The sequence below is a fragment of the Pelecanus crispus genome, chromosome 15, assembly GCF_030463565.1.
Source record: "Pelecanus crispus isolate bPelCri1 chromosome 15, bPelCri1.pri, whole genome shotgun sequence".
NCBI classification, from domain to species: Eukaryota; Metazoa; Chordata; class Aves; order Pelecaniformes; family Pelecanidae; genus Pelecanus; species Pelecanus crispus.
The window spans coordinates 7,294,944-7,315,355 of record NC_134657.1 but is presented as its reverse complement, the minus strand read 5'-3'; the positions used below and the strand labels follow the sequence as shown (position 1 = coordinate 7,315,355).

Sequence of the window (20,412 nt, the reverse complement as noted above, 5' to 3'; positions counted from 1 at the left end):
CACCTTGGTGTAACGGAGTAGGAAATACTGATCACGCACCGGCAAGCCTGGAAGCCAGGCGATTTCATTTCCTGCTTTGCCTTGTGCACAGTACTGTGTGTCCTTTTAGCTAATAGAAGGCGATTGCGCCATCTCAACACGTGTCATCTGCGGAATGCAGTGCATGCTTCTCATTCCACCTGGAAGCAAAAGCAACATTTACACCTTTGTGTGAGTGTTAGATTCAAAACACTAAGGAAGCCAGCGCCACTAAAAGCTTTCATCGAAATGGGGTTGGTTGCATTTGAAGTTTACTGGGTAGTAGCATCAAGAAAACATAAAAACATTTTCCATTTCAGGATCAGAAATTGATGGCACGGTACACCAGTGCTCCAGCACCTTAGAGCTAACCTTTGCTTCCATCTCACCTTTAATGTTCGCCCGTGAGACCATCAGTTACTATCAGAAGGACTACTTTCTTTTCCTTTCTCTTCCCGGCCCAAGTGACCAAACTTAACATAGAATCATAGAATCAAACATTCCTCTTGCCTTTCACACACAATTAACGTGGGCTCTGATCGTGCCGTCAGGTTTACAGTGTCCGTTCCAGATGGGAACAAGCCTCCTGTGATATAATCACCAGGCCTTCTAAACGGAGCTGATAGACGTGTGGGTTTGAGGGCTACTGCATAAGCGAAGCTCAAGCACAGCAGCAGTGTCCACTGTTTGTCTATTTTGGGGACAATATTTCAAAGAAATCTCCAAGCAAATGTGGGAGAGGGAGCAGGGGCAGGGGATCCAGTCTCAACAGTTCCCGGGAAGTCTCTGTAAATGGAACTTGGAGAGATGAAAATAATGGGGAAGAATTTGTTTAGCAAAATTCATTAAATGTGTAACCCTATGCTTAGTGGGCAAGTCAAATACGCAGCAATACCCTGTAAGCGTACTTTGTTGCAAACCACTGGCCTAATCCTGGTTTCCTTTACTCAATGAGTAGCCTTTACTCAAGCAGAGTTCCTTGTCACAGCTCTGGAAATTGGACTTTCTGTAGGGTAGGTGGTAAGCTCAGGTGCCCCACCCTAATCTGGACATGTCTCTTGAATTAACCCCCCCCCGCCCCAACCAAACAAGAAACATCTTTAATGGCATGCATTTGTAGAAACTGCCCCTGTTCGCATTTTTCACAGCCAACTAGATTTGTGACTTGTCTAACGCTGGGAGCAGATCTTAACCCGTGCACGTTGCTCGTCTAGAAGCATTGCCGAGGAGAGCGTGCTTTGGTAGGAGCGGAATCCAACAGACTGAAGTGTGCCTTCTGGGGAGTGGTGCCTGTTCCCATAATATGGCCGTTACCCATATGGAGGCTGAGTAAGAAAAAATGGACTTGCTCACCAGCATTTGCTTCCCGCTGCTCTCTGCGGTTCTCCCGGGCTGTCTCTGACCCAAGCGTTCACTTGCGTGCACCCTACTTAGGAGAGCGGCCTGCAGTCAAGGAATGTCACATAATTTATTTTTAAATGAGCTTCAGAATAATAACGTTGAGTTGCCTGAACTAAAGGGTAGTGGTAAGAGATGTACACAGCAGTAAATTTTTTTTTTTTTTTTAATTTCAAGGTCACCTCGTCATGGCGATAACCAAATCTTCCTCAGTGCATTGCAAGAACTTGTCTGGAGCAGGCCATTCCTAGATTGCAAGGTTGGTGAGCTATTACTCGGCTATACTGCTATTTTTAGGAAGTTGTTATTGGCTGATCTAAATTTTTCTCACACTGAGCTATGTTAACTTCAGTTTAAAGACTCTGGTTTAGGTACAAGTTACATAGCATAGTAATTTAGGTTGCATCATGGTTTACATTTTTTCTGTCGGGTTTGAATGTGAGAAAACAGGATAGCTTTGAATTGGAAAGTTCCATGTACTGCATTTTATTGGCTTATTGTATGTATTTATACTGTGGCATAAAAACTGCTTATACTGCCAAAGTGATGTGCCGCTTTTGCCACAAGGCTAGAACATTTTTCCGTGTATGGAGAGAAGGAGATGCGCTGTAGCTAGCTGAGTGTGAGAGTACTTCAGGCAAGCAACAGTTGTAGATTTCTGTATCTACTTTATATAGATATGTTTATACTGACATCCTTTTAAGGACACCTTCCCCTTAATGGAATATTTAAGTGTTAGCTTTAACTATATAATTTCTTTTAAAATAAATTCTAAATACAAGTTCAACTGCACAGAGGGGGTAAAAAAAAAAAGCGTTTGAATGGTGTAGAAGTCACACATAGGCAATTATTTACTCCCAGCCATACTTTCACATGAGATCAAGTTAAGTATGATTACTGTGGCATAGGACATAGTTTATGTGGTGGAGTTTTGTGCAAAATATTCAAGCTCCCTCTAGTGAATCTCCATATTGTTGCAGCTTTCAAGTACACAGTCACTGCAGGTGAAGGTTTTACTCTTCTGGATTTGGCCCCATTAGCGAAAGCTGTCAGACTCTGAACTTGCCCAAAGGCAAGTACAGGCCCTTAGTTTTACTCAGTGGTAACTAACTGGGGCTGTTAAAAAGGTTCCCATCATTTGGAGACAGAGCAGGACACCAGGAAAATAAAATTATCATTAGGCGATACCTTGTTTAAATGGGAGCATGCAGACTGCTGGAAAGCTGTATCTTACTTGAAGCATACTTTGCCCAAAGTGACTGGCTATAAACTTACAACAGAGTTTTTTTGCCCTACTGAGAAAGTTTGATTCTTTAATAGCAAAAATCAAGTTAATTTTCAACATTAATGTTTATCATAAGAGGAATAGTTGAGAATGAATGTGACAAGGGAGAAAAAGTCATTTTCCTGTGTGGTCATACTACCATTTCTGCATTAAACTCCCATGAGATCTGAAACATTTTTTCACGTGACACGCAACATTGCTTGACATAGTTTAAAGCATTTAATATGCTACACAGATGAAATACCAGCTATATCTCTGTCAGACACCAAGGGAGGTCCAGCAAGTCGTATTCTGTAGTTTGTAACATGGAACTTCTCCATTTTAATATATGGATTTAGCCTATGGAACTATGTAATCATTTTAAGGTGGTCTTAGCAGAAAGGGAACGATTTGTGTTTTCACAGCATAGCAACTAAATCTCCATTTAGGATGTTCAAGGAAATTCCATTTCCTATCTTCTGGCAAAAGATATTGTTGATAGATGTGAGTAAGCAGAATAGGAGCTCAGTACACAGCATGTACCTTCACCTGGGCTACTCCCAGCAGCTGGTTTCACATCTGATCACTAGGTAAATGAAAGAGACCCTGCTAGTGAAGGACAAGGTATGAGTAAGTAACACTCTAAGTCGTGTTCCTTCCAACACCACAAAACTAGAAAGCATTCCTATAAAGGATACTCTTCAGAAGCATGTTGTTCACATAAATTTAATGTCCAGTTAGAGTAATCCCTATGAGGTAATAGTGATTTCCTGAATCAGGCAGTGTTACATTAGGGCAAAATGCCTTCTGTCCGAGTTACAATCAAAACATCTTACAGCCTGTGGGGTTCTCCCTCCTCCCCCAAATATTCATGTCATCCTGAACTAACAATGTAGTGCTTTTTCAGCTTTCAAAAAGCTAAGTAAACTCCCTTTTACATGCCAGCTACTACATACAGTGATTTGCAAGAGAAGCCATAAGGCTCACAAAATAGTGACTTACAGTACAAGTTCAGATTTCTCCCCAGACAGTCAGAGAAGTCATTTTTGTACGCATTTGACACATTCATTAAAAAAAATAATCATGAGAACACGATTTAGAAGCATGGCTGGAAAACAGAAAAGGTACAGTCTGCAGCCTTAGCCGGATATGTAGTATATACTAAAGAGTGTTCCACATCCCAAGACTGTAAAGCATAGATTAATGGGCAGGGGAAGCTACACAGAAGGAATGTGCTGCTTAATGGATCCATGCACAAAGGAAGAACGGTCTCTTACAATAACAACATACACCACCATTTCCTTCTTTAATTCTAGGGGACACAGAATTACCAGCAGTTATCAGATGAGTCTCTGACTACAAGGAAAAGAGCTTCCTTCCAGACACGCATTACTCAGGATTGTATTTTCAAGGTTAAAGCGTAAAAGAGGCCCGACCCCCAATCTATTCAAGGGGACAGCTTGTAAACAAAAGTGACAAAGTGAGCTCACATATAGTGTACATGTGTTCAGAGCCATATCTGAAAGTTGTGCTGTCACACAAGGCCCTAACTATTGGTGTAAACGTACAGAAGCTGCTGAAGTTGCAGAGTTTGGCTTAAAAAAAGAAACCAAAATGCCCCACTCCCAGCCTAGCTGGAGAGTTGAAGGTGAATCCAGGAGGAGAAAAAAATCCCTTAAGCTTGCTTAATAGTGTTTTTTTTCTTACTGTAGTGCTGAGGCTCTACGCACACAGATACGTATTAGAAAAATCACTGCATTTTCTTCTCATATGAAGTGAGGCATCCTGAGTAGCTTTGCCAACTTGTCAGCTCCGTACTGGAAAAGGAAAGGGAGAGTGACCACGGACAGAGAACCAGACGCTTGCGCATCTGTGAAAACGCGCGGTTTTCATCCGGTTCACCCAACTTCTGTCAGAACGTGGCGTGGCTCTTTAACATCCCTCCTGTCAAGGAAGGTCGAGCAGCTTATGCTGGGCAAAGAGCTCCTGGGTGATGCCGTAGACATCGCAGATGTGGGGTAAGGCCTCACCCAGCATAGCGACAGCTTCCTCGGGCGTGCCCACGTTCATGATCTCGAGGAAGGCGTTTCGGGGCGGCAGCGTGCAGAAGGCCACCGTGGCAGTCTTGCGAACGATCCAGGGGTGGTAGCTCGCCAGGGAAGCGTTGTAGGAGTCCGTGCAGATGACCGAAGTCCGGGAGTCCTCCCCGCCGGTCCTCAGACCCTCCAGGAAGAGCTGCAGCCAGCGCAGGGCCCTGTGGAGGCGCAGGACGGTGCGGCAGCCCGAGTCGGGCCGCCCCGACCGCTTCTGGACGTCCACCAGCCCGCTGGCCAGCTCGTACTCCACCATGGACTGCAGCGACACGTACTTCTCCCGCTGCTCGCCGCGGCAGTAGTTCTCCATGATCTGCACCTTGGCCACCGCGTCCTTGGAGACGAAGGAGAAGATGGCGCCCAGGCTGTGCAGGAACCTGCGCGCGGGGAAGACACGCTCGCGTTAGCGGGCGGCGGCCGGGCCCGGGCCCCGGGGCGGCCGCCGAGGGCACTCACCGGATGAGCCCCCGCCAGCCGCACAGGTAGGGGCCCAGCAGCACCTCCCGCCGCTCCGTCACGCACGTCTGGAAGGCGGCGAGGACCTCCCGCAGGCTGAACGCGCCCGCCGCCGCCATCACCGCCGCCGCCTGCGCACGTCACCCGCAGCGCCACCAATCCGCAGGGGCCGCGGGCGGGGGGCGGGCCCGGGCGGGCGGCTACGCGTGCGCAGTGGCGCTCGGCAGCAGGCCCAGGCGCGGCGCGGCGGTGAGCGGGGCCGGGGCGGGCGGGCGTTGCTAGGGCCGCGGTGGGCGGGGGCCCTGCGCCGGGCCGGGGCCTGCGCCGGGCCGGGCGGCTCCGCTCCGGGGCCGCGGGGCCGCCGGCGTGTGTGGGGGGTTGCCCCGCCGCGGGGGGCAGGCGGCCGGGGCCGTGAGGGCCGAGGGCTGTCGGGAGCGCCGGGGCCGGCCCTGGCCCTGCCCGCGCCTCGGGCGGGGTTTCCCTGAGGAGGGCAGCGTCGCCCGGGGTCAGCGCTGGGGAGGGGGGCGGGCGCAGCGAGGGTTGTACGTGGAAATCTGGTGGTGTGCGCCGTGTGAGGAAATAAATACGGCTGGCCGCCGTGGAGCAGGAGCCCGTGCCTCTGCCTGCCTCCCCATCTGCGTCCCGCCTGCGGAGTGCTCCGTGTGTCCTGGTTCGTAGTGGCGATGGCGGTTGTCGAAGCCAAGCAGGCCTGAATTTACAGGAATTGTTGATCTGACTTGTGTTTTCTGACTGCTTTCCCTCCAGGAAGAAGTTAGGCCTCTGCTTAAGGCTTCTGCCTGATGCTGAAGAATAATTGAAATGGCGGCTGTAAAAACAGCTCAATCTTCTCTTCTTTTTGTGGCCCCCGCTAGGCTGCTGCTGAAATAGTTTACCGTGCAGTTTGAGATCTAGAGTTTGTTGAAATGCCTGAAATAAAAGTCACTCCCTTGGGTAAGTCCAATCTAAAATCATCCTGAAACAGAAACACTTAAAGACTCTGGAATTTAGAATTCAAAGTAATATGTGTTAGCCTGCTGGAGGCGTACATGCCTTTCCCTGCCACAAAAACTGCTCGCGCTGGTGTACTGCGATACGTGTTACAGTTGTGCAGCAGCCTGACTTGGTTCTTGTCAGTCTGTCGTTGTCCTGCTTTGTCTTTCAAGCGAGTAAGACTCAAATAGTCTGACAACTCTCTTTTGATTACAGGATTCATTAATACGTACTGGTAAAGGCTTTGTAGTATTGTACAGTATAGATGGAGTATCAGTTCACTTAACAGTGCTAAAGATCCACAGGAAGCAAATTTGTCTTTTTTTTTTTTTTTTTTTTTAATGAGTTGGTCAGAGATGCATTTATGTACTGGGAGGGCAAAGGATGTGCTGAACAAGAGAACTGCTTTATCCTGATGGATGCTTTTCTGGTTTGGAATGGACTTAACTAGAGCTTAACGAAGGTCTGTGTTTTCACCGAGAGGCAGAGTACCTGGGGAGGTGCAGAGCCCTGGGAACTTTGAGTTCCACGCTGATGTTTTCCAGATAAGAGATTATTTTGCTCTTATTTGAATGTGTAGCCGCAATCGCACAGCAGCGGGCAGAGAACAGACATGCCCTGCATCTGAACTGCATGTGGGTTTGGACGCGGTGCTGCGTTTACTGTATTTTTGCAACTGCAGCTGGAAGGCCCTCTCTTAAGCTCAGGGAAGGGGCTAACTCAGTTCACCTTTGCTTACCTTCTAACAGATCTGCTTGCTTGGAAGAAAGGGTGTAGTCTTTTCCTGCATCAGAAAAGGGCTAGGAAGATAGTACGGACCTTTAAATGCTTCTCTTTTGAAGTGATGGTAAATATTCCCAGAGATGTCTTACTTGCCTGTCTTCTGCTTGGGTCCAGGAGCTGGCCAGGATGTGGGGCGCAGCTGTATCCTTGTGTCTATTGCTGGGAAGAACGTAATGCTTGACTGCGGGATGCACATGGGCTACAACGATGATGTGAGTATACTGGAGAAGCCTGAATGATCTGCAGAGATGCTTTCAAGGTGCATCTGCCTGGCATTTCCCAGCAGCGCTCCCGGCTCATTGTTCCGCTCCATTCCCTTTTATTTGAACGTTGCCTGACTCATCTTGTATGATATACGAGTAACGTTAGCTAGGTGTGCGTTACTGGGCACGTGTATCGGCCCCTGCTGGAGCTGGATTCCGCAGAGAATGAACCACTCTCGCCCCTTCAGAATCTTGCCTTTCTGTGCAAGAGGTGCATCCCCTCAAGTATTCCTGGTATGTGAAGTGCCACCATCCAGCCATCCTTTCCCTGGGTTGTGGACTCCAAAAAATATTAAGCAAGCTGTGAATGCTTCCTTCCTAGTGGTTTTGGTCTTCTGTATTTCACATAGGCAGGTATCTTAAATTCTTTAAAAGCATTAATCCCATCCTTAGCTAGACTCCTCTTGACATGATGTTTGGTTTTGGGCAGTTAATTACTTGTGGGATCCGCACTGCACATCTCTGACGCTTTAGAGAGCGAGCTAGGAAATACCGCTGATGTTTGGTCACCTGATACTAGTAGGAAGGGAATAACGGCAAAAATAATCTGTAAGATAGAAAGAGTAACAGTGTGACCCAGAGTAAATGTGCCATTACAGAAAAAGTTTTGAGGCTTCCTGCCTTAATGCCTGTGGGTAAGCTTGAATGCATTGGTCACCTCTTTTACTTTGACGATAAACTTGGCTGTAACTTATTTATTTGCAAGGTCAGATTTCCTGTTTGTCCTCTAGCAGCCCTCCCATCCTTTTTCTTTTTGACTTTTTCTGCACATAAATGCTGATGGTGTTGCTGCAGCTCTTACCCTATTGCTGACACTAGTGTGGTCTGCTGCCTTAGCGTAGTTCTGCCTTGGGGTGGATTACAGCACGTTTCCAGTGGTTCAGGTCGTTCACACCATTGGTTTGTTGGATTAGTAATGTGTTAACTGGCTTGCTTTCATGATGGATAGCCTGTTTTTTCATGTCTTTGCAGAGACGCTTTCCTGACTTTTCTTATATCACTCAGAACGGAAGGCTGACTGACTTTCTAGACTGCGTGATCATCAGGTGAGAAAACTTCCTTCCTTGTCAGAGCTGAAATGGGAAAGCTTTGTATACTGTCCCTAGAACCCAAACATGTTCTAAGTCCATCGTTCATATGTTGGCTGGTTCCTCTGTGTCACACAGTGCTTTAAAAATCTGAAACAAGATCTGAAAACCAGGCAAGCTAAATTGCTGTGCAGCATCTCCTTTATCCTTTGTGTCTTTTTGCAGCCACTTTCATTTGGACCATTGTGGAGCTTTACCATATTTCAGTGAAATGGTTGGTTATGATGGGCCCATTTACATGACACATCCCACCAAGGCCATCTGTCCCATCCTCCTGGAGGACTATAGGAAAATAACTGTAGATAAGAAAGGGGAAACGAACTTCTTCACTTCCCAAATGATTAAAGACTGTATGAAAAAAGTGGTTGCTGTGCATCTTCACCAGACAGTTCAGGTAAATGATAATTTCTGCGTACTCTTGGATCAGGCCAACTGGATTGTTGTAGAAGGCAGAGCGGTTTTATTTATTTATTTTTTAAATGTGCATGCTAATGCAGTGTTTGCCTGTTGGTGCAGGTGGATGAGGAGCTGGAGATCAAGGCATACTATGCAGGCCACGTGCTAGGAGCAGCCATGTTCCAGATTAAGGCTGGGTGCGAGTCGGTTGTGTACACTGTGAGTACGCACAACAATATTTACAGATACCCACATCTCCTTTTAATGGCCTCTCCCGTTACACTGAGAATATTAATGGATTTCTTTTCTTCCATTAGGGTGATTATAACATGACACCAGACAGACATTTAGGGTGAGTAGGAGGCTGAGTGTCTATGAACTGTATATATTTCTGACATGAAGATTTTAGCACAGTTTCTGTTTAATACTAGGGGCTTATCAGCATTGATTCTTTGTTAGGAGACGGGAACGTTTAATGACGTCTTTGCTGGAAACAGATTTACATTGCGTATTCCAGATAGACCTTAATGTAATCTTCTCCCATATACCCATATTAATCTATTTTTAAGGCTACGTAATAATTGGACTTAGATGTTTGACATGTTTTATTGTCGTGGTATCTTCTAAATGTATTTACTTGCTACGAAAGTGCCAGTCACAAACTTTAATGTTAATTTTATTTTTACTGGCATATATGAGAGTTTTATAATATCCATGCTATTTAGAATAACATTTTAATGCATTTAAAACAAGTAATAGACTGGAGAAGAATTGCTTCTCAAAATCTGTAGTTGCTATTCTGAGCTGGATTCATTTAAAGAAAGCATGAGCTGCAGAGAGAGGAGCCCTGGTGCTGCCACAGAACTCCTAGGTGACTTTGGGCAAGCCGATGCGCATCTGTGTACGTGTTTTCATATCTGCAAATGGAGACAGTGACATTCTCCACTCATCTTTGAGACCTGCAGATCAGAAATGCCAGACACCATCTCTTAACTTGACTGAGTTTTTTTAAATTCCTTTTGTTTTAGTGCTGCCTGGATCGATAAGTGTCGCCCAGATTTATTAATAAGTGAATCCACCTATGCCACAACTATCAGAGACTCCAAACGCTGCAGAGAAAGAGACTTCCTGAAGAAAGTTCATGAAACTGTAGAAAGAGGAGGGAAGGTACGGCATTTTGATAATCTAAGTGATGTGTTTTTTCCTCTGTGAAGTTCTTGTTGGCTCTGTAGTGCTGTGTAATTGTTAATTAACTTGGGCACCTATGTATGACCACTACATGAAACTGAAGGCATTTTAGTATTCCTGCATCTATACTTTTAAAGACAGACTATTAAATGCTTAAATTATGCCAAGAAGAAAACCAAACTATGATTAATGAGACAGTAAAGGAAATGCTATGCTTACAGTCTGCAAATATGGAGGATAAAGGCAAAATTACCTTGATTTGCATCTTGCGTACTGAAGCATCCTTCTTAATCCTGTAAATTAAGAAACTGAGTCTGACTGTGCAATTACTGCTTTTAAACTTGATCAGAAATGATTTCCTGTGTGGCTAGGTCTGTTCAGTATCCTACTTCGTGCCGTTCAGCACTGTGCTGTTACCATAACAGCCCTCCAAGTGCATGGCAGACACGTGCTCGCCGTACAGTAGGTGATGCTTCAGGGCCTTGTCTGCGGCTTTCGCTTTTTCACTGGCCGGGCTGTTTTGCTTGGGTAAGCCTGTTCCAGTCCAGCGTGATTTGATGTGAACAACTAAAGCTAGCCACAGAGCATGTGGAACATACGATGATAGCATCGTAACACGGCTATTTAGTTGTATCAGCCCATTATTGGTTTAGAATTTCAGTCAGTCTTTTCCATTTCTTAGAGCTTAGTGCCTATCTTTGCTCATGTAAAACTTCTGTTTTTAGATTCTCTTTTTCATTAACACCACAGTTGGAGCACGCCTAGGAAAAGACATTATAAAGAGAGACATTTTAACTCCTCAGAAAATGGAACTGGAAGTGGAAATGTGGAACGCAGGAAAGTTTTACAGCTAAGGATCTCGTTCTAGGTTCCTAGGACTTGGTTCATTTAACTCAATTAAATGGAAAGTTAGTCTGGCTGTTGATTGTACGTGTAGAATTTGAACTGCGTTTTGGTTAAAAGTTAAAGTAGTTTGTCACTTGTGACCTCAAGCCCTGTATTTTATTTACTGTTCTTGTCTTAGTAGGGGCAAAATGTAGGCTTGCTTTTGGAAAAGAGGGTGAGTCTCTTGGTAATGGATGTGGTTTGCTGAACAGTTTGTTAAGACGTAAATGATGGCTTTCCCGCTGAATCTGGCTAACAAATGAGTAGCGGCAAACTCTTTGCTGCCAAGTGACAGCAGCTAACTGAAGAAAACACTGGAAATCAAACCAGCTGCATGTTCTTTCCTCCAGTGTTGCCTTAATTTGGGAGGGGAGGAAAGGTCATAATTACCCCAGCACAGACAAAGCGATCAAGGACAGAAACAGTCACCTTAGTGTCCATTTCCATAAATAACACCAGAATTGTTGCTCTCAACAACTTGGTTCTGTTCTCTCCTAGATAATATGAAAACAAATACATTCACAAGCACCGTGCCCTGGCGGAGACTTTCCTCAGTACGTACAAACTGAGGTGTTAGCCAGGCGGATGGGTGCTTGTCAAAGATCAGTGCCTTTCATTCCAAAGCTGCAGAACACGTTCCTGTGGAAAGGTCGGTCAGCAAGAGTATCAGCAAGCGAGAGGGAACTGAGGGACTTGTTCAGAAATGATGATGCTACAGAGCCCTTTACATGCCGTTTGCGTTTCACAGACTGTAAATCATACCTCAATTGCAGGTTCTTATCCCAGTTTTTGCCCTTGGACGTGCCCAGGAACTTTGCATTTTATTGGAAACTTTCTGGTGAGTGCAGTCTCTTCTGTGCACGTACCACCTCCTTTTTGTCCTCCTTATGTTGTGGTTCTGGCTGGTTTCTGTGATTCTTTCACGTCTGTTTAGTACAAGTATTCTCTTCAGTATTCCTCTGCATGTTGGTGCATGCTAGCAGTTGCAGAGTTACTTCTTTCCGTGTATTTCCCGGTGTTCATGACTCTAAGCAGTAAACTAACCATTTTCTTATCCAGAGTCATTCTCCACTCCACTCCTCCACTCAGGATCAACCGTCCTTTAAAACGTTTGATTACATTTTTGCCAAATTGTAAAACTGTTTTCATGGAAGAGGAAGGAGGGATGAACAAGTATTAAACTTACATATAAGCATTGTGTGGACATGTTTTTGATAATACCAAATGATACTGCTTTTAATTATTTCCTATAGCAGAATGATTAATATTTGTAATGGAAGGAAGTTGTCTGTGGTGGGTGAGGAGGAGAATTGGACTAAAGCCTACTTTGTAGTAAGTTAATGCCTAGTGATGTAGCATTGTCGTAATACTGATTTATAGCTCATTGAGAGTAGGGTATGCACAAAAAATGGTGACTACATAGGCCTATGGCCTTTAGCATGGATAGCCAGATCCTAATTTGGCCCTCACGGGTATCTGGAACGCTTCTTTCTACAGGGAAAGAATGAACTTGAAGGCTCCAATTTATTTTTCCACGGGACTGACGGAGAAGGCCAATCATTATTACAAGCTCTTCATCACCTGGACTAATCAGAAAATTCGGAAAACGTTCGTGCAGAGGAACATGTTTGAATTCAAACACATCAAAGCATTTGATCGGGCCTTTGCAGACAATCCGGGGCCTATGGTAGGTGGGCGTTAACAAGGTAACAGAGCGGGTGCGTAGTGTCGGGGAGCTATTTTTGTACCACTCTGTTCCTGGCTACGGCAAACGGGCAGCCTGCAAGAGCTAAGCATCCTCTACCCCATTAACATCAGCATCCCATCTAAAACCCTTCTGTGGCCAGACCATCTGCGTGCTTTGATCTGTGTAACTATTAAAGGTCTTCCTACCTTTATTTCAGTAAAGTGCCCAGAGAAAATAAAAAAATTGATTGTGTATTCATATAATCTATACCTCTGGGCCCGAGTCAAACCGTAACTTTCACAGTGTATTCTTGTGACTTAAGTCAGGAGACGGATCCTTTACAACACCATCTCTTACTGCTGGTTTTATTTCTGACTGGTTTATTAGGCAGTAGCTGAAAGAGGAGTCTGTCAAGCATGATAGTACCATTATAAAACTGTTCAGGGTTTTTATCGGACACTACGGATGCTCACAAATATTTCCTAAAACAGTAGTCGACTTACTTATGTGAAAAATAGACAAGGTGGGAAAAATCCCCATTAGAGCTTTGATGCAGTAAGCATGCTGTAATGCGTATTAGGTGGACACTCTCCACAGTTTTAGGATATTTATATATTACAAGGAATGGAAAAAAGCCCTATTTTCTGTGCTGATTCTCATCACATTTTTGAATTCTAGGTTGTGTTTGCAACCCCTGGTATGCTTCATGCAGGACAGTCCCTTCAGATCTTCAGGAAATGGGCAGGGAATGAAAAGAACATGGTAAGAAATTCTGTTTCCTTGAGTGATGTTTTGTGTTAATGTCGTAGTGGTACTGATACTCATAAGAACAAAGGTTGCAGGAACGCTCTTCCTGAGCATCTAGGGTTAACTGACACAAGCCCTCCAGTGAACCAACCCAGGGCAGAGCTCTTTCAAGCTCTGAATTATCTTTGCTATGTGTGACAGGGCAAGCAGAGGAGGTACACGTCTCAGGAGGCTGTGGGAGATTTTATTTTCAAAAGTGCTTTCATTAATTTGAACCTGCTTCAAAGAATGACACTTGTAACTGGCATTAGTTCTTATTTAGTGGTGTGTAGCTTTCAGCAGTTTGCTTTCTAATTTCATTTTTGTGTGTGTTCTGGAATTGGGTGTTCACCACACAAGCTGCAGAACAAAGCAAGCAGCTTTCCAGTGAAGCACGGTAGTATGTAAAATGGGAAGAACACAAACTTACAGCGGTGTTACACATTTATGGCTATTTTTATGTTAACAACAGCTACGCTATGCATAGTCCATGTGCAGAGTTTATAGATTTTTCTGGGTTCCTTCTCAGGTCATCATGCCAGGCTACTGTGTGCAGGGAACTGTGGGCCATAAGATCCTGAGCGGGCAGCGCAAGCTGGAAATGGAAGGAAGACAAATAGTAAGTTTTATTTTCAAGAAGGAGGATCATTTGGGGGAAGTTCTTCAGAACTTTAGGTGGCAGTTAGACACCATCTACTTGTAATGGGAATATGCTGCATACAACACTGACAATACCCAGGTAGCATTTTCTCTGGGGTCGGACTAAGTCTTTTTTTCCCCTTTGCATTGGCAATAGTGTCTTTTTCTGCCATAAGACTTTGTCAGCAGCATATTTATGATGTTTAATAACTAGGTACATTAGTCAGACAGGTAAAAATGATACATTTTTAAGCAGATGGGGATATTAAAACTGATACCACCTGTCCTTAAGTGTTGATTGGTTTTGGCAAATGTGCGACAAGTACTGTGTGACAAGTATTGTGCTCTGAAAGTGAGCAGTTTGAGCCTGTCAGTTATTGAAAGCTTTTCTGCACAGCGTCATATTCAGTCTCTGCTGATAAGCAGCTTGCTGTCCAACCTCATTTTGCAGTTCAGGTGTTCTGCTTCCATCTTTAAACTAAATACAGAGGAGTCTGGGTCTGTGTGTGGTATACAAGCTGTAGTGAGTCAGAGCAGTCCCTGATTCACAAAGACCGTGCTTTCTGCTCCCCTGCAGCTGGAAGTAAAGATGCAGGTGGAGTACATGTCCTTCAGTGCCCACGCTGATGCCAAGGGAATAATGCAGCTGATTCGCCAGGCTGAGCCACGAAATGTTCTCCTGGTCCATGGTGAAGCAAAGAAAATGGAGTTTCTGAAGCAGAAAATAGAACAGGAATTCCGTACGTACAGCGTTGGTACTGACGAGGGAAGGCAGCAGAGTTCACATGCTTAGCCCACTGGACCTCAGCACAGAGTTAGGCATACTGTAATTTACGGGGCCAGTCACCCTCAAGAAACTCATATCCATAACGTAGCTTACTGAACACGTGAAGCCCATTTAATTTTAATGCCCATTTGGACTTGAAGTGGTTTTGATATGCTTGTATTGTTATAGTTCAGCACTTACTGAATTTATATTTCTGTAGATTCCTAAAAGAAGCCAAGGCAGGCAGGCTACATCTGAAATTGTAAGTTAGCAACTTCAGTTGCTAACATCATCTTAAATAATGAGTGGAGAAAGCACAGAATTCACAGTGGCTGGTTACTTACTGTCTTGCAGATTTCTTTGCAGTATTTTTTTACCGCCATCAGAGCGCAGGCAGTTTTGTTGCAGTCTGTTTTCTTTTTATCCCTCACGAGGAGTTAAGGATAGCTGGGCGAGTAGGTACTGCCGCATTGGGGGCTGATGGTTCTGGTAGGGTTGCTAGCCCTCAGGCTCAGCAGCACTTCTACTTTTCAGCCTCTTTCAAAGCCCTGGGATTAAGCTTCAGCAGATTGCTACTAAACTTCACTGCCTGTAGGCTTCTGCCAAAATCACGGCACCATCTACTCTAGGGATGCTTGCACAGCGCTTGCGGGCGCGGTGGCGGTCTGGGGCTGGAGCCGCTGCTGCAGCGGCAGCCTGTCTGTCTGTGACACTGGCTGTTCGCATTGCAGATGTCAACTGTTACATGCCTGCCAACGGGGAGACCACAACAATATTCACCAATCCCAGCATTCCAGTGGACATATCCTTGGGACTCCTGAAGAGAGAAACGGCAATAGGTGATGACACATTTTCAACCAAGAATTTAATCTATTGGGCCCTGCCGCTGCATTGTACAGTACTTGCATTAGGTGGAAACAGCAGTGCAGGGCCATTGGTAGCAATGGTGACTCGCAGCAGTGCTTCCTGGAAAAGAACGGGTTTTATGAGCATTTAGTGGTTGAGGGAGCTTCCTGTGAAATGAAGTGGCTATGTGCTGCGGATGTATACGTGATAATGTTTAGAACCAAACACACGCAAACTGCCGTGTTTGCTACTCATTGCCCATTTGCTATGAAAACAAAGTCCGTGTATGGTTTTGCTACCTAGGTCTGGGAAAACTGGAATTACTTTTATAAACCAAATTCAAGAAAAAATCGAAACCCTTTCAAATCAGGAAGCTATACGGGAAGAGAGGCAGTTGTTCTGTGTTACTAAGCATGGTTTCTCACACATCTAGAGCACTGATAATGGTTTAAGCACCATGCACTTTAACAGACAGGAGAACAAAGATGTAAAATCTTACTCTCTAAACCTCAGCAGGGACTCAGAAATCCAGTCTGTTAAGTTCTACAGCAGTCATGTGTGAAAAGCAAGCACGTCATCATTAACCATGTCATCTTGCTCTTCCATTGGCCTCGGTTTAGGTCTCCTGCCAGATGTCAAGAAGCCAAAGCTAATGCACGGCACATTAATTATGAAGGATAACGTAAGTAAAAAAGTGCTTACGTTTGTCTTGTGTCCTCTGAATGAGTGTGGTGTTATAATTTGTAAGTGAGGTCTGGGTGAACAAGGAGCTAGGATAAGGTAAGCAGTCCTGGTTTCTTGGGAAGAGTCAGCTGTAAGACAGTCTTAGCTTGTCAGCTGTCTTGACTACTAGTCTTCACTAGTTCCACAACTTCAGAAACAGTCTTGCTACTTCTAGCAGGGTGGTGTGGAGGTAGACTTTTTCCTGGTCAGTCTCATGAATGCCTAAGGATGAAGTCACAGGAAATAGATAAATCTGAAGAGCTGCTTCCATTCAAAGTCTGGTTTTTGCCCTGTCCCCCTGCAGCCTACTGGGTGCAGCTACAGACATTCTGAGGCGGCTGTGGTTTTCAGCCTGTGAATCTAAGGTGTTTCTGAGTCACTGCGCCTGTAAAAATCAAAAGAAGCAAGCAGCAGCCTGTTGGTGGTAGACCTCAGTTTGTTGGACAAGGATGGAAAGGTGCTAAGGGAGGAGCTCTTACTCTGTAACCTCATGTTTATATTTAAACAAATCATTCCTCCGATAAAGAGGTTAAACCAGCTTCCATTCAGAGAGCAACTGGAACTTTGGGAAACAAGGAACTGGTGTGATTCGGGTGGACATTTTGCCACCATCTTACCTCTACCTTTGCTGTCCATGGTACGTTCACGCCTAGCTGTTACTGTTAGCAGTAGTAACTGAAATGTGCCAAGACGTTTCAGAGATTGAAAAGGAATGACCTTACCTGCTGGAGCTTTGCAGTGCTGAACACGTACGTGCGTGTAGCTGACCACAGAGGAGGAACAGAACTTCAGAAAGTGCAAAGAAACAGCTTCTAATGGGTTTGTAATTTTCTTCTGCAGAGCTTCCGCCTGGTTTCTCCCGAGCAGGCACTGAAGGAGCTGGGCCTTGCAGAACATCAGTTGCGCTTCACCTGCCGTGTTCACATTCAGGATCCGCGGAAAGAACATGAGACAGTGCTCCGTGTGTATAACCATCTCAAAGGGTAAGTCCATTCTTAGCTGCGTTTGGTTTTTTCCCCCAGGGATGGACTTAAGCTTATCATTCTTACTATAGGTAGTACTAGTGCCCCCTCCTTTCTGGCCTTCTAGACCAACCCCAGAGGGTTACCAAGACAAAATTCTCTGCAGCCCAGAAGGCGCAACTGTCCTTGATTTTAGTCTGTAATAGCCAACATAACCAGAGCAGTGGTTACACTGCAGTAGCAGAGGCTGGTCATCGGCCTACAAGCTCATGGTCTTTGCCAAGCTTTGTTCCTCTTGGTTTGTTGCTGTCAGTGCTGCTTCCAGCTGAAGTTAGTACGACTGTTGGGAGCGAGACTGTCACGCAGTAGGGTCAAGACCCCTCTTAGAGCTATTTAAAAGCTAGCAGCAGATGAACCTTAAAAGCTGTTTTCCTCCTACAGGCAGCTGGTTGATTCTGTGAGTAGTCCTTCGCTCAGATGACTAGGGTGCAGACTGGAGATCCAGCTATGATGAAAGCCAGAAATAAATTCTGTAGGAAATCTACCTGATTAATATAAGCACCAAAATAAGCAAGCTATGAATCGGCCCCATTCTCCCTTCCTTGGGCAGCGGGTGCCGGCTTGGAGACACAGCTAAGAGTAGTAACAACATGCTGCTGTTGGGAATTCAGAGATACAGGGGGTGGCCCACCCTTCAGCTTGTATGCGCGTCCCATCCAAAATCAATCATTTATCTTTTCTCTTACCAGGGTCCTGAAGGATTATTCAGTGCAGCATCTCCCTGACGGTTCTATAACAGTAGAGTCCATTCTTATCCAAGCCACAGCGCACTCGGAGGATCAAGGAACCAAAGTTCTGCTCGTATCCTGGACTTACCAGGTAGGAATACTTGAAGACAGACTTTTCAAGCAGCTCTGACCTTAACTCCTTACAGTCCAAAACTGTCCTACACTGTGGGTTGCTACTGTAAGGGCGAGCCCATTTTTGAAGTAGCTTGACTGGAAGAAGATGAGGTGAGTCCCTGCCATTTTCTTTACCATTTTAGGTTTAGTACAAATCATTTTACAGGAGCTCTACTGAGTGAGTTTTCTCTGGGACCACTGAACTCAAGGCAACTGATCTGGAGTAATTACACTTAATACAGTTACAGTTAATTACAATTACGTCTGTGTTTTGAGGACACCGTAGTATCCAGCTTCTGAACTCTCAGTAGTATTGCTACTCCCATAGAGCACGTGGAGGTATTTTATATTGCATTTCTTAGGTGTAAAACTTTGAACAACGAGCAGAAAGCTAGCTAACACAAAATTGTGGTAAGATTAGACATAGCCGTTATGTTTTCTTCCCTTCAAAAGTATACTTTCTATGGCTGTATTTTTAAATGCTTTTTTTACAGCAAGGAGATGCCTTCTTGAGGGCAAAGCAAAAAGCCCTGGTTCTTTCTTCTTTGCTTTCAAGACAAATGGTCATTGTTCTCAAAAGAGACATCTTGGGTCCAGACACCTACCTGACAAATGGGAGTTTTACACTGGTATTTTGAAAGAACCCTCAGAAATGCATCTGTGCTAACTGGATTGGTTTCCATTTTTGAACACCGCTAACATTAGATTTTCATGGGTCCAAGAATTATTGCAGTCTATTTCTAGGTACCAGAGTGAAATTTATTGCCCCAAATGGGAAAGTATAGCAGCTTGCTTTCATCCTGTTTCTCTTTCTTCTCTCTAGGATGAAGAACTGGGCAGCTATCTCACATCCCTTCTGAAAAAAGGACTGCCACAGAGCACATCCTGAGCAACAGAGCAGCGGGCACAGCCGTGTTTCAGAGAGATTTAGATTTTATTTTGTTTACATTGTCAATGTGTTTTTCTGGTTTTGTTTTAATAAAGGAATTACAGTGTTTCTCCAATTACGCAGTGACTGTGTATAACATTCAGCAGTACTGTGATCTTCTCCCCTTGGAAGCCTGCCCAGGGAGTCATTTAACTGCTTGTTAAAAGCCTGTTTTTAATTTAAAGAGTCCTGAGGAATAAGCATTGAGTTGCTTACACAATAAGGTAAAAGATATTCAGCCTTCTTCCCCTCCCAAAGCTCATTTCCCTTACAACCACAGCAGCACTGTTCTATGCTACAGTACTTTTCTGTGCAGGATCCAGGCTTTCAGTTTGTCCCAAAAAGGAGGAGAAGCAGCAGCCGCGCACTGAGGCTCTGGACCCTGCGCGTGGGACAAACCAGCTCACGGCTCGGATCTGTGACCAGCGCCATTCCCTGCCTGGGCAACAAAGGGGAATCAGCCCTACCTGATGCTGGTGGGGTAGACAAATGCAGGCCTGAGGGGCTGAGAAGCCTTACAGGAACACTGCACTCATGGTTGGAATCTCCAATAAGTATTTTTTCTTCCTCTGTCCAGAACATAAAAATTATGCTTAGTTGGGAAGAACAGTCCCTCCAGTGCTGGGAAGTTTTTCCATAGCCTATACATGGGACAAAAATAGCAGTATCATCTCATGAAAGGTAAGAAGATTAATTTGTGCTAATTCTCCCTCAGAGGTGCTCCTCATCTCCATTTTATAAGTGCAAGGGTTTAGCACTTGTCTGGCCAAACCCAGTTAAGCAGAAGAACACAGGAATTATTGTCAATATTTTAGAAAAGTTTGAGCAGGTTTTCTCCCTGATACTTAAAAAAAAAATTCCTCTAAGCTAAGAGCAAAAGACAGCAAGGGAGAGGGCAGTGGCTGACCCATCGTTAGTAATAGGTGTCCATGCAGCATGCCTCAAACCGCACGCAGCGCTAACCCCTTCAAGTCAGGCCCAGCCTAACAACTGCGGTACCGCCCCCGCAGAAGCTGTCTGTTACAAAGAACAAGAATTTCAGATCTGCTCGTGGGTTGCTTGCTGCATGCAGCTCAGATTGCTACAGTGGTTTAGTGATTGGCTTTAACTGATCAATACAGCCTCCCAAATTCAAGACCCTTGCTTACTCTCATAACGCATGGGGTTTTTTCCACCAACCAAGACCCCAGCATCCCTTGTTATTTTCCAAACCTCTTACCTCCTGTCCTTAGAGTAGACTGTGGCAGCGGCTGCCATCTGAAAATTGGCTGAACATGGGCAGAAGCTGCAACACCCATTCTTGTGCAAAGAGAAGTTACTATATCATGCAGAGACACACCACCATTTATCT

At 45.0% G+C, this 20,412-nt stretch overlaps 2 protein-coding genes across 3 annotated transcripts; one reads left to right on the top strand and one right to left on the bottom strand.

The window, feature by feature from the left end:
* Positions 1 to 3,836: 3,836 nt before the first annotated feature.
* CPTP (ceramide-1-phosphate transfer protein) lies at positions 3,837 to 5,348 on the bottom strand. The gene is made up of 2 exons (XM_075721569.1): positions 5,230 to 5,348; positions 3,837 to 5,150 (listed from the first exon to the last, which is right to left on the bottom strand). Exons 1-2 carry the CDS (start codon positions 5,346 to 5,348, stop codon positions 4,628 to 4,630), a joined length of 642 nt encoding a protein of 213 aa, XP_075577684.1. The 3' UTR covers positions 3,837 to 4,627.
* Positions 5,349 to 5,466: 118 nt separating this feature from the next.
* INTS11 (integrator complex subunit 11) lies at positions 5,467 to 20,409 on the top strand. Of its 2 annotated transcripts, none has more exons than XM_075721679.1 (18): positions 5,467 to 5,478; positions 5,995 to 6,180; positions 7,117 to 7,214; positions 8,238 to 8,311; positions 8,519 to 8,747; positions 8,870 to 8,968; positions 9,067 to 9,101; positions 9,778 to 9,916; positions 11,596 to 11,660; positions 12,320 to 12,509; positions 13,188 to 13,271; positions 13,825 to 13,914; positions 14,512 to 14,674; positions 15,432 to 15,539; positions 16,167 to 16,228; positions 17,110 to 17,252; positions 17,981 to 18,110; positions 18,957 to 20,409. In XM_075721679.1, the coding sequence occupies exons 2-18, from the start codon at positions 6,153 to 6,155 to the stop codon at positions 19,020 to 19,022; spliced, it is 1,803 nt and encodes a 600-aa protein (XP_075577794.1). In that variant the 5' UTR covers positions 5,467 to 5,478; positions 5,995 to 6,152; the 3' UTR covers positions 19,023 to 20,409. The 2 variants fall into 2 exon arrangements, with proteins under 2 accessions (XP_075577794.1, XP_075577793.1); XM_075721678.1 differs by lacking the exon at positions 5,467 to 5,478 and adding an exon at positions 5,814 to 5,899.
* Positions 20,410 to 20,412: the final 3 nt, after the last annotated feature.

What these genes read in the sequence shown, in the direction of transcription:
- INTS11 (XM_075721679.1), top strand. Translation starts at nt 6,153, where the DNA reads ATGCCTGAAATAAAAGTCACTCCCTTGG. An exon ending in ATCTTCACCAGACAGTTCAG is followed by an intron (nt 8,748 to 8,869) that starts GTAAATGATAAT and finishes CTGTTGGTGCAG; the next exon opens with GTGGATGAGGAGCTGGAGAT. An exon ending in GAAGAGAGAAACGGCAATAG is followed by an intron (nt 15,540 to 16,166) that starts GTGATGACACAT and finishes GCCTCGGTTTAG; the next exon opens with GTCTCCTGCCAGATGTCAAG.
- CPTP (XM_075721569.1), bottom strand. Translation starts at nt 5,348, where the DNA reads ATGGCGGCGGCGGGCGCGTTCAGCCTGCGGGAGGTCCTCGCCGCCTTC. An exon ending in GGCTGGCGGGGGCTCATCCG is followed by an intron (nt 5,151 to 5,229) that starts GTGAGTGCCCTC and finishes CCCCGCGCGCAG; the next exon opens with GTTCCTGCACAGCCTGGGCG.